The sequence below is a fragment of the Grus americana genome, chromosome 19 (genome assembly GCF_028858705.1).
Source record: "Grus americana isolate bGruAme1 chromosome 19, bGruAme1.mat, whole genome shotgun sequence".
NCBI lineage: Eukaryota > Metazoa > Chordata > Aves > Gruiformes > Gruidae > Grus > Grus americana.
Window position 1 is genome coordinate 5,828,704 of NC_072870.1, and position 12,462 is coordinate 5,841,165.

The 12,462-nt window shown below is 42.9% G+C and overlaps 1 protein-coding gene across 5 annotated transcripts in view; it reads left to right on the forward strand.

Moving 5' to 3' along the window:
• Positions 1–12,462, forward strand: part of MYO1C (myosin IC) — a 59,411-nt gene that overhangs the window by 40,851 nt on the left and 6,098 nt on the right. For all 5 annotated transcript variants that reach the window (XM_054847990.1, XM_054847988.1, XM_054847991.1 and 2 more), the window contains 22 exons: positions 79–277; positions 1,202–1,282; positions 2,007–2,186; positions 2,387–2,485; positions 2,719–2,832; positions 3,366–3,437; positions 3,717–3,836; positions 4,068–4,150; positions 4,868–4,973; positions 5,285–5,365; positions 5,740–5,831; positions 6,927–7,021; positions 7,247–7,293; positions 7,577–7,657; positions 7,838–7,943; positions 8,465–8,582; positions 8,803–8,916; positions 9,099–9,175; positions 9,341–9,409; positions 9,841–9,925; positions 10,147–10,306; positions 11,062–11,145. In XM_054847990.1, the coding sequence (XP_054703965.1) occupies positions 79–277; positions 1,202–1,282; positions 2,007–2,186; positions 2,387–2,485; positions 2,719–2,832; positions 3,366–3,437; positions 3,717–3,836; positions 4,068–4,150; positions 4,868–4,973; positions 5,285–5,365; positions 5,740–5,831; positions 6,927–7,021; positions 7,247–7,293; positions 7,577–7,657; positions 7,838–7,943; positions 8,465–8,582; positions 8,803–8,916; positions 9,099–9,175; positions 9,341–9,409; positions 9,841–9,925; positions 10,147–10,306; positions 11,062–11,145 (2,263 nt within the window). The remainder of the gene's footprint in view (positions 1–78; positions 278–1,201; positions 1,283–2,006; positions 2,187–2,386; positions 2,486–2,718; positions 2,833–3,365; positions 3,438–3,716; positions 3,837–4,067; positions 4,151–4,867; positions 4,974–5,284; positions 5,366–5,739; positions 5,832–6,926; positions 7,022–7,246; positions 7,294–7,576; positions 7,658–7,837; positions 7,944–8,464; positions 8,583–8,802; positions 8,917–9,098; positions 9,176–9,340; positions 9,410–9,840; positions 9,926–10,146; positions 10,307–11,061; positions 11,146–12,462) is intronic.

The following is a 12,462-nucleotide window of genomic DNA, read 5'->3' on the forward strand; positions in this document are numbered from 1 at the left end:
GTGGGATTGTCTTAGCTGAGGAGTCTCTGCCCTTCATTTGTGGAAACAAACTAATGCCTGGTTATCGTTGTCCCTTAGCTACGCTATTGCAGACAATTCATACCGCTCCCTGCGCACGGAGAGGAAGGATCAGTGTATTCTGATCTCTGGGGAGAGCGGAGCTGGCAAAACGGAGGCCACCAAGAAGATCCTGCAGTACTACGCCGTGACCTGTCCAGCCAGCCAGCAGGTTGAAACTGTGAAGGATCGCCTGTTACAATCCAATCCCGTCCTGGAGGTAACTCTAGAGTCTGCAGCACGGAAACTTGACATTGAGTCATACCAGCAGTCCTCACATTTTCCAGCTGAGGGGGTGGGGGCAGCTGGACCTCCTCCGGCAGGACTGAGCTGTCTGTGCAGAGCAGATAGCGTATCCTGGGAACACTGCTTCATGGCATGCGGGCAGATCATTTGCGCTGCACGCAGGGGAATCCCAGTCTGCTTCCAAGCCAAGGAAATGGCCGTCTGCTACTGAACTGGCTTGGCCCTTTCCAGTCCACCAGGAGCAATTCTGGAGTGGGCAGGCTGCAGGGAGAGGCATTTGGCGTGGGAAGAGTTCTGGTGTACCACATAAGTTTGCGAAGCCAGAAGCGGACACATCCACTGTGGGCAGCATTGCCCTCTGATAAATGCATTTGTGGGTGCATTTTCTACTGCTGTGGTGTCCTCTAGTGTCCAGTCCTGAGCTGTCTTTGTAGTTCCCTTTGGTATTTCCGCTCCATACTCCAGTGTGTGCTGCGTGCACAGGAAAGGTGTGCTCCCCATGAGAGGGGAAAGCCTGGCAGGCCTAGGCCTGTTAGCATAGTGCCTGCTGTGAGCGGAGCTGCAGGAGACTCTAAGCAAATAGCTGTGATGAAAGAGGAAGCTTTGAAAAGACTGTCAGACATGACATATGCTGTCAGCAGTGAACTGGCATTAAAATCAGCTTGCTGGGGGGATGGAATTATTTTCAGAGGCATGCTCCATCTGCAATGCTTGCACTGAGTATAAGGATCAGCATTAGAATTTGTGTAGCAATCTGTTTCCTTCTTGGTTTCCCTTGTGAAAAAGGACAAACCTAGGCTTTAATGGCTGTAAATAAACAACTGGCAGCTTCACCAAAGTGTTTATAAATAATCTTATTTGATACTTACTTATTTTTTCCTAATCGTTTTCATCTCAGGCCTTTGGAAATGCAAAAACCCTTCGGAATGACAACTCCAGCCGATTTGGGAAATACATGGATGTGCAGTTTGATTACAGGGTAACTTAAAATCTGTTTTATACTTCAGAACTGGTCCCGGTCATAGCAGGTCTCTGTTGTTTGTGCTTTCTTGTACTGATGTGTGCGTGGAGCGATTGTTTTGCATTCCCTTGGCGATGGCGTAAGCAAAGTCTGTAGCAGCAAAAGTTTGGTTCCAGAGGATTTTATAGTACATGCTTTCCTTTTTTTCTTCTCTTGTTTCTGTAAGGAGACAGTGAGGTGAAATCCTCTTATTTCTAGGGTATATGTGCACCATGCAAGTGGATACTTCCAAACTAAATCCACATAAACCAGCTGTGATCTGAAGATAATCTCTGTCCTGTGTAACTTTGCATAGTGTTTGTTTCGATTCTGATAGTTGCCCCACGCTATATGAAGATGAACATAGTGCAAGAACTGAGTAGCTTGGCATACTGCAGTTGTTTAAATGTCTCAATACACAATCCCTCCAGTTTGCTTTGTTGCTTTTCCTTTGTGTTGAATTCCTTCTGAGAAAGATGCCTTTCCGTATGTGCTGTAGCCATGATCTGTATAACGGCTTAATATTTTTACTTGATAGCTCCTTCTGCATACACCTCAAAACTCAAATTGCCCCTGTGTTTTAGATGAGATAGAGATAATTTTCTATCTTTTTGTATCCTGTTTGTCTTTGAATAGACCACCCAGAAGCAGAAATATTTTCCTCTCTGTTGATGACTGTTTCAATGTATCTGGTTTGATTTAGGGGGCTCCTGTTGGGGGCCACATCTTGAACTACCTCCTGGAGAAATCTCGAGTTGTGCACCAGAATCATGGAGAGAGGAACTTCCACATTTTCTACCAGCTGCTAGAAGGAGGCGAAGAGGACTTACTGCGAAGGCTGGGCCTCGAGAAGAGCCCGCAACAGTATCAGTATTTAGTAAAGGTGTGCATTAACTCACAATTCTTATAATATTGTTATATTCTAGGACCAATATATTCTCACTTCATAGTTTCTTTCCCTCACTTCAAAAATAACACTGAGATGACTGCAATGAAAAGAAACACATGGCAGAAGTGCATTGAGCATGAGTAATATATCTTTGACAGTTATTTACTTATTTATGTCAAACTCTGTCTTTTTAGGGTCACTGTGCAAGGGTCAGTTCCATAAATGATAAAAACGATTGGAAGATTGTGCGAAGAGCCCTGTCCATTATAAGCTTCAATGACAACGAGGTGGAGGTAAGACGTGTTTAACAGCACAACTGATTTTGCTACTTGTGAGGAATTTTTCTGCTTTGATTTGTTATTTCTGACCAAAGCCTTCAGAACAAATGTATTCTCTGCAAAAATCCTGGAAAAAAAAAAAACCAAAATGTTCTCATAACATGTTAATTAACACACAAAACGCACTGCCTTTTCTCACTGTGTGTTCATTTCATCATCCTGGTTTCTGCCTGTTGCTTCCATCCTAGGATTTGCTGAGCATTGTGGCTAGCGTTCTGCACCTGGGGAACGTGCAGTTTGCTGCTGATGAGCAAGGAAATGCTCAGGTCACTACAGAGAATCAGATTAAATACCTGGCTAGGGTGAGTATCACCAGTTGGCGATAATTCATTAAAGATGAATTAGAGAGGTTTCCTTGTTTTGAACTTGGTACCATTGTATCATTTTAGAACATGATTTAGAAGTTTTCATAAATTTATTTTTATTTGACCTAAATAAAATGCAAATATTAACATTGAAACCCTTTGATTGACAGCTTCTCAAGTCAAGTGGTAAACAGAGGTTTTTGCCTTCAGGCAGCGGCATAGGAATAGACCTCCTCTGGAGAGGAGTTTTAAAGAAAGAACAACCCTTGTGGCTTTGTTTAGTCAGTTCTTTGTGCCAGAACAATCAAGCCAATTTATTTGTTAGGTCACATCACTGCCAGAAAGGAGGTGATGTGTGGGAGGAAAGGGAAGGATTGACTTTGCAAAAAGTCTTGTAGTGTGAATGGGAAAATAAAGGGTTGCTTCACTGGACTGTGCTTTTGAGGACTAGCCTTTCTGATCTCTTAAATCTGTTACTGATAAATTGAACGTAGCTTCATAAATTAATATAATATTCTACTGCTTTGCAGCTTCTAGCAGTTGAGGGCTCTGTTCTTCGAGATGCATTGATCCACAAGAAGATCATAGCAAAAGGGGAAGAGGTAAGAACATGAACTGGGGATCTGGGAGGCATGTGGAGTTAAATCAAACTAGCGATACACTGTCAGCTCTCTTACCCGAACTAACCAGTTCACTTCTCATTCATCAAAGGAGGCTGTCAGTGCAGGAGTCCCACAGCCCAGTGGTGGCTGGGAGACAATGATGTCAGCTGAGCCCAGCAGGATGCTGTTGAGTGGCTGTTCATTAACAATGAACCGGGGAAACTTAATCCCTCAGTGGAATGGCTGTTGAATGGCTTTTTTTCCTCCATCTGCATGCAGCTCATCAGTCCTCTGAACCTGGAGCAGGCAGCCTATGCAAGGGATGCACTTGCTAAGGCAATATACGGACGCACTTTCTCCTGGCTGGTGAACAAGGTTAACAAGTCTCTTGCTTACAAGGTAAATGAACTTTTTGTTTATTGATATCCAACCAAGAATGAAAGGAAGTTTCAAATCTTGTAGCTGCAAACCAGAGAAGTGGCAAGTTCCATGCTGCACAGTGATTTCTAAATTAATTTGTTTTACATGAAGAGGAGGGCAAGGACTAAATGCTCTACCTAAATGGGTAAGATCCCGTGATGGATTGTAGCTGTGAGTACATCTCAACATTTCTTTTTTGCCCTATTGCAGGAAGGAGAGTTTCCAGGCTGGAGAAGTACAACAGTTCTAGGATTACTTGATATCTATGGATTTGAGGTTTTTCAGCACAACAGGTTTGATTCAATCAATGTCTCTAAGTTTTGAGTAAACTCTGCATGAGTTCATTCATTATAGTGTTTTCTCTCAACCGTGAAATAAGTTTTTATTCCATCTCTGGTTCTCTTAGTAAGAAAGAAAGAGATAATGTTTAAACTTCAGGAAATCAGTTGAATAACTGATAATCACAGGGCTTCTAACACTTGGGGCATCCAGCTAATACTTAGCATTTACAGCTATTAACGTTTCTGGTATTTTAAAGAGACTTGCCTTTTTGCAGCATATTGGTGCGATAGCTTCAACTATGCCTTTGTTCAGCTCTGGCAGAGTGGTGGCTGTTGTGGCATCTTTCCATGGTGGTGTGAGTGGGGAAACGCGGCTGTAAAACCGTGTGGGGGACTATGTTGGAGCCTGGAACCTGGCTCTGGCACGTAGCGATGAACTGAGACCCTTGCTTTTGCAGTATTATTGGGCCCTTCTTAAAAGTTTTTGTGGCCCTCTGTGTTCCACCCTTTGTGTCTGTTTTTCCCTCCTTCTAGAACTCTTTTATGAGATTCATTAAACTTACTAAATTCATACATTCAGTAAATAAACATTTCACTAAATCTCTACTATTTTTCTTGATTTACACAGAGATACATTTATGCTGCTGCCCACTGATTATAGCTTCTTTTATTTGTGGTACAGTGTTAGTGATTATTTTTCTGATTTTTTGTTGTTGTTGTTGTTTGCAGCTTTGAACAATTTTGTATTAATTATTGTAATGAAAAATTGCAGCAGCTCTTCATCGAGCTCACATTAAAGTCAGAACAAGAGGAATACGAGTCAGAAGGCATAGCGGTAAGAGCCAATATCATCACTTCCACCGTCTCCTTTGTAGCACCTCCTGCAGGCCAGAGGACAGGTTAGAAAAGGAGCTGCTAATAATGGTCTGCAAAGTAAATGAATTAGAGCCTTCCTTTTTCCTTTGGTAACTGCGATACAGCTAGAAGTGAGTAATGTCATTCACAAATTTGATGAATGAAAAAGCTTTGTTTCAAATTTGACAGAATGGTTATTTAAATAAGGTGCTGTCAGAAATGTTCTGAAATTTTCATGTTTTTTCCAGTTGAGAATTGTTTTCACCCAAGTGTGATTTCTTGTCTTTGTAGTGGGAACCAGTTCAGTATTTCAATAACAAAATAATTTGTGATTTGGTGGAAGAGAAATTTAAAGGCATCATTTCTATTTTGGTGAGTTAACAACAACTTTTTAAATGAAAAATTTGGGGCAGTGTAGTGGAAAACAACAAGGGGAAGAACCCTGGAGGAAAAAGGTCTGAGCTTGTATTAGGATTATTTGGGCAGGTGGGAAGAGTTACGATACATTAAAAGTCATATTGTGTCACCTCCCTCTGCTCTCAGGAAAGAAGCTTCCAATCCAGGCAGTCTGGAAGGAGGGAAGTGTTTTCCTTCTCAGCTCAACAGTTCTTCTTTTGTTGAGCTACAAGCTGGCCTACCTGTTAAAAGGCCAACGGGTCAAAGTGGGGCAGTGTTTCAGTGAGACAGAATTAGAGCTGGCCTCTGAGCGCAGTAAGAAATCAATACTAGAATGCATGTGTTTGTAGGATGAAGAGTGTCTGAGACCTGGGGATGCCACAGATACAACATTCTTGGAGAAGCTGGAGGAAACTGTGAAGAACCACCCTCATTTTCTCACGTGAGTGTTCACGTAGCTGAGGGCAGTTATGGTAGGATCCAAGTGTGTGATAGAGCCTGGAGCTTTAATTACTCCTAGACAACATGATAACTCATTGTGTATATGGCAGCAGCTTCCTCAGAATACTGGGTCCCACATAAAAGGTGATCATGTTTTCTTTTGCAAAGAGATTAGATGGTGAGTTAAGATAATAGAGAATAAGTTGTCGACACTAACAGCCTTGCTTTTCTCAAGACTGTGCTTCCGAATACAATAGGAGCAACAAAACTCTTGTTACTGACTTGCCTCTTCACCGATCTCTTCCTGACATCCTACTGCTGGTACGTCCAAGGAATTTGCAGGCTTGCAGCTTCTTGGCTGATCTGGCCTAATACTTCAGGTGTGAGAGACTCTGGTTTGGAGTGTTAGGCCAGATCATTCCCCAGCATTGATGATTCAGGCCTGGGAGTAACTAGAACATGGAGCAGAATTTTACCAGTAAATAAGGTGTTGAGAGGTGTATATGCATTAGAATGCTTCAAACAGTGTTAGTGCTTTTGAAATGCAGAGGTTTATATTGCAGTAACTCACCTCTGTGCCCATCTGCTTCCCAGACAACATTGATATCCTCCTTTGCCTTTGGTCACCTATCCATATTGCCGCCACTCCGGTTTAATGGGTGTGAATTCCATGCTTCACCTTTCAGATTGTTTACTTCAGTTTTAGAGCTCCAAATGTTGTCTTATTCTTGCTGAATGTTCTGCATATGCTCAGATCAGGATCTGCACGGCATCTCACAAGTATGCCAGCCTGCTGCCAGCATCTTTGCTGCCCTCTTGCCTGCTGCCTCTACTCTAATTTCATGTGCACACAGAACCACTCTGCAACCTCGCCAGGAAGCTGAAAGTTCATCCATTTGAAATCAACAGAAATACATTTTATGACATTTTTATGATTTGCTAGTTGATAACTCTTTATTTGCTTTTGGTCTTGAAAATCAGTGAGTCAAATTTATTCCCCACTAGTCCCACTCTGTGATCAAATGCCACAGAGCTTTTTGAAGTGAATCCCCCCATGAAACATGTTTCTCATGAAGTTTCTTCACTTTCTCACCAGGCACAAGCTTGCTGACCAAAAGACTCGCAAATCACTGGGACGGGAGGAGTTTCGGCTTTTGCACTATGCTGGCGAGGTCACCTACAGTGTTGCAGGTAAGTCTGTGCATCATCTCTGCTGTCTCTCACTCTTTTCTCCTCCTCCTGTCCTCTGCTCTTTGAATTAAAACAGCTTCACTACATGTAAAGAAAAATCTGGGTGTAGAATACTTCCACACATGATTTGATTGACCAGATTAATTTCCCATCTTGAATTCCTGCCTTGTTGTGGAGTTCCTATGGAACAGCGGTGGCAGCCTGAGCGGTTTCTTTTTCTTCCAGGTTTTCTAGATAAAAACAATGACCTTCTCTTTCGGAACCTAAAGGAGGTGAGTGTGGATAGAGGACGTTCCCAATACTCAGCAGAATGAGGAGTCGGGTTTAAAATGGGGTGGCACCTGAGGGAAAAGATTCTTCTAGACTTCATCTGGTGAATGTGTGTCCATAGGGCTGCACTATGAAAAGACAAATGGAGGTGCCCAAAGTTCATTTTACTATTAAAAAGCAAAACAAACCAAAACACCCCAAGCAAACAGGTTTTGGCCCATGTGTCTTTGATAGTTCTCTGAAGAATACTTTGTGCTTTATCTCTGAAAACGTCTCTCTCTGCAGACCATGTGCAACTCTGAGAATCCAATCATAAATCAGTGTTTTGACAGGACGGAGCTGACGGACAAAAAAAGACCTGAAACGGTAAGAACGCAAGAGCTGGATGGAAGCGTGGCCATTTCCTCTTTTTAAAAGCCTGTCTAACATGGTAATCTGAATGCAAGCCTCCTGCATTTAAAGCTGGGAGACCGAGGTTTGTTCTGCAGTCGCACGTACTAGCTCTAAGTCATCACTTCATATATAGTTTTCTTTCTTTTCTCCTAGGCAGCAACTCAGTTTAAAAACAGCCTCTCCAAACTCATGGAAATTCTGATGTCAAAAGAACCTTCCTACATTCGTTGCATTAAACCTAACGATGCTAAACAGGCTGGTACGACCCTGGTGACTCTTCCTCTTTTCTACGACAGCTATATATAGACCACTAGTTCCTAGTGAGGCACAGAAAGGAGCCCAAATGTCGAAGTCCTGAAAGATTTTTTCACTTTGGGTCTGTGCCAGAGCTGCTTGTAGGGAGGTGGTGGCAGTGCCAGCAGCCAGGAATCAGAATGGGAGTGCTGGTCTTGGGTGGAGTGGGGTCATGTTGACAGTGAGGAGTTACTAACCTATGTAACGTCCTTTTAATGACCTTTATTCTTCCTCATTTCTTCCTACTGTCTGCATAGAACATCATAAAGGAGAACTTATTTTTGCAATGAAATATAAATGTATATTACAGGCGGGAGGGGCAGGAAGACAGACACAAAGTGAGTTGTGTGGGACTTGCACTGTGAGGGTGGGTTAGGAGGTTAAAGATAACTGTGTACGGTATAACCAAGAACTGAACGTTCCCTTCTCCAGGTGAAAGGACAGCTATACATTAATCATGTTTCTCTATTTTCGTGCTCTCTAAAGATCGATTTGATGAAGTTCTAATCCGACATCAAGTGAAATACCTAGGGTTGATGGAGAACCTCCGAGTGCGCAGAGCTGGGTTTGCATATCGAAGAAAATACGAAGTTTTCCTGCAGAGGTAGGATTACCTTGGACTTCTTCCCCTGCTGCTCCCTCCCCCTGGTCTTGGTCCCACAGATGCTGAGGCTGGGGAGCTGTTCAGAACAGCAGCGAGGCCGCCCTGACACCTGAAAGACTTGTTTTCTTGAGGGAGCGAGAAGCATGGCCTCTCTCCCCTCCCACTGCCCTGTACGGGCTGGACTTCTCTCCCTAAGACTGCTTCTGCTGTCACTTTACAGGTACAAATCACTTTGTCCAGAAACGTGGCCTACATGGGACGGCCGGCCCCACGATGGGGTGGCTGTGCTGGTGAAGCATCTTGGCTACAAACAGGAAGAATACAAAATGGGACGGTTAGTTCTTTGGTTTTCTTAATTTGAGATTCATGAATCGTTGGACATCCATGTCATTGCTTTTAAATAAGGCTTCTTGATCTAATGGGTGAGGAAAAGATTAGAGATCCCAAAGGGGATGCTAAGGGCAGGAAGCAAACTTCTGCAGCGTGTTAAACATCATTCTGCCTTTCTATTTCTAGAACAAAGATTTTTATCCGCTTTCCCAAGACCTTGTTTGCAACGGAAGATGCTCTGGAAGTGAGAAAGCAGAGTCTGGGTGAGTCACACACACTGCAGGAGCTTCATGGACAGTTAGCTGTCTGTTTTCTGATATTTTTTTCCTGTTTGTTCAGAGAGGGATTTTTGTTTAAAAATTTGAGCCTTTTTCTACCAAAATCTGCTTGGTCACAATTTCAAATTCCTGTTTTTCTTGCAATTTCAGCAACAAAAATGCAGGCCACATGGAGGGGTTTCTACCGTCGAAAGAAATTCCTGCACATGAAACATTCAGGTATGAGACAGAGGAAACAGCAGTGCTGTGTGACTGCGTGGTTTGAGCGGCCGCTGCTGTCGGAGATGACTTGTTTGATGCGCAAGAAGGAACATTTCCCAAAGCTGTGCCGGAAGTAGAATGGAAGATGTCGGTGTGGTACCAAGTCCTTCCACCTTCGGTCTGTGAGACCGAACAAGAGAATCAGACTTCACTCACCTTCACACAGCAGCCCTCAAACAGCAGTTCCTGTCTGCTAGTGCTTTTTATTGACGTGTATCCGTTCTATCATGTTGTCAAGAACTTACATTATATTCTTTCCCATATGCCGTGGTGAAGGCTGTTTACTTACAGAGCGGGCTTTCTTGAGCCCTCTTTGTTGCCAGTTTTGTATGGAGTCAGTATTGGCGTGAAGGAGCTCACTTAGCGCTAAATCTTTGTATTACTTTTAGCAATAGCCATCCAGTCCTGGTGGCGGGGAACCCTGGGACGCCGAAAAGCTGCCAAGAAGAAGTGGGCAGTAGAGACCATCAGAAGGTGCGTAAAGAGTAACCCAAGCCATCCCAGCGGTACTGTCTGAACAGTGGTATGATAAGGATAAACTTTCTCGTCACTACAGTATCAGTGATTTTTTTTTTTTTTTTAATAACTGTGAAGTACAGTTGTTCAATAAAGCCCAGAAAATGGTTGGATTGGAAGAGACTTCTAAATATCTCTAGTTTTGATCACTGTTCTAATAAATTTTTTGTCTTCCTCAGGTTCATTAAAGGTTTTATTTACCGGAACCACCCTCGCTGCCCAGAGAATGAGTATTTCCTTGATTACATCCGCTTCTCCTTCCTGATGAACCTCAAGCGTAATTTACCAAAAACTGTTTTGGACAAGTCATGGCCAACTCCTCCTCCATCACTCTGTGAGGTAAGCGCGACAGCACCAGCGTCAGGTGAATGACGTGCAGGATGGAGGAGACTGCTGAAGGCCATGGGCCACCAAAGGCCAGAGGGACCCTCCTGCTATCGGAGAAGAACAAACCAGGTTCTCGCTCAAGTTCCACCTTGCATTAGCATCTCACTAGTAGAATTAATCCAAACGTCACCACATGGGTGTAATAAGCATATCTGTAAAATTATTAGAGCTGTAGTACTGAAAGTTCTTGAGAGTGTGGTGCTGTTGCAAAACCATTTTCTATGGGTTTTCCCATCTATTTGTGAAATTTTCTTCCCTTTTTCATGAAACAAATTAAGTTCCCTCTGGACAGTTAAATGGGCTGCAATGCCAATGTGGTTGCCTGTTGAGAACATATTAAACTTCCTCTGTTGCCATGATTATTTTGCATCTGGCAGAACTGGGGTTTTATCTGATCAAGACAAAATATTGCAGAAAGTCCCAGTTATCTTATCCAAAGGTCCTGGTGTGGTTGGATCACGGGCACAGCTGTGAAGCGGAGAGCTCCTGGTATTTGTTCTCCATTCTAAAGCAGCTGGAGGGTGTAGCAGGGCGAACTCTCTTAGAAAGGTGGAAGCTAAACTTCCTGCTATTTAATTTTAAAATACTCTCAGTAATAAAACAGTATTTTAATTCAGCAATGCATTTTCTGCAGTTGCTTCTCATCTGTTTTCACTGTTTGAAGTAGTTTGAGCTATTTTTTGTTTACTGTGTGATTTCTTCTCCAGGCATCCCAGCTCCTACGACAGCTGTGTATGCAGAACATGGTCTGGACCTACTGCAAGAGAATCAGCCCGGAGTGGAAGCAGCAGGTATGAGACAACTTTACCTTATTTCACAAACTCTGCTGCTGTTCCAAGAATGGGGGGGGGTGGTCCTCAGTGTTATTTATTGTCAGAAATTAAGGAGGGGAGCAGCTGGATGGGGGGACACAAGGGTTCTGCTATAGGCGGAGGAAGTCCTTGGTGGCTGGTTAACAGTTCCACAAGAACATTGAGATGTTGTTTGGGGTTTGTTTTGTTTTTTTTAAGGTTAGAGACAAAAACCCCTGAAAGACTAGAATGTGCATAATAAAGGAAAAACCCATTATGTACCTATTTCAATACATACTGTTTAAACAGTGTTGTACAACCATGCCCCTGTATGATTTCTATACTGAATGGACCTGTTATTCTTCCCATGGAAGAAGCTGCATTATTCTAGTTGTAGCATATGAAGTAGAGAGTAAGAATGCTGCAGACACAAAACTAGTCATTTTCCAAACAGAGACATTACATGATCAGTTACAGCTGCTGTTCTAGTTGAAAAGAATGAAAATGATACTGAGATTTGATTCATCTTAGTCAGGGAAAGGTAGGGGGAGGGAATTTTTGTTTATATGAAAGGCTCAGTAAAGGGACATAATAGGAAATGTATCCATTAAACAATTTAGATGTGACTGGAGGGAGAGGATAGTAACACTTGTCATTGTGCTTTTTTTTTTTATTGCATAGTGTATCATACAGCATATGAAAGCCTGCAAGGTATTAAGCACATGTAATGAAATGCTGTAGATTAGTTAGTGGCTGAGCCGGTGATTAAGGACACAGGATTAATACCAGCCGTTACTGAGGTGGAGGTGGGAACTCAGCAGAACACTTTCTTTTCCCCAGCAAACCAGGCTCACTGATAACGAGTATCTTTTATCCACATTTTTACCTGTAAATCATTACTGGGTAATAGCACCCATAACATGCATTTGCCCTAAATAAAGCCAAGGGGCTGTCCCCTTTCGCTGCTTTTGTTCTTATTCTGAAGAAACACAAGTTAGGAGTCAAGAGCACAGGTCATATTTACAGTGTGGGCGACTGCATCCTGGAATACTGCCGCCCTGAAAGGGACCAAAGGTTTGTGGTGACTCATTACCACAACAGGAACTCCTGGGCAGGACAGAGCTCGTGGAATTGTACGGTTTGTCAGAGGGTGGGGTAGAGAATAGCGAGTAGAGGGGAGAGTTGTAATGACTGTGTTACACAGTTTAATAAGGACATCACTTTTTGTCAGTTGACTAGCTGAAAGGCTTGGGGGGGAAAATTAAATGATCTGAAACATGAAAAAAGCCACATGAGGTAGTACAAGAGAACAGACTG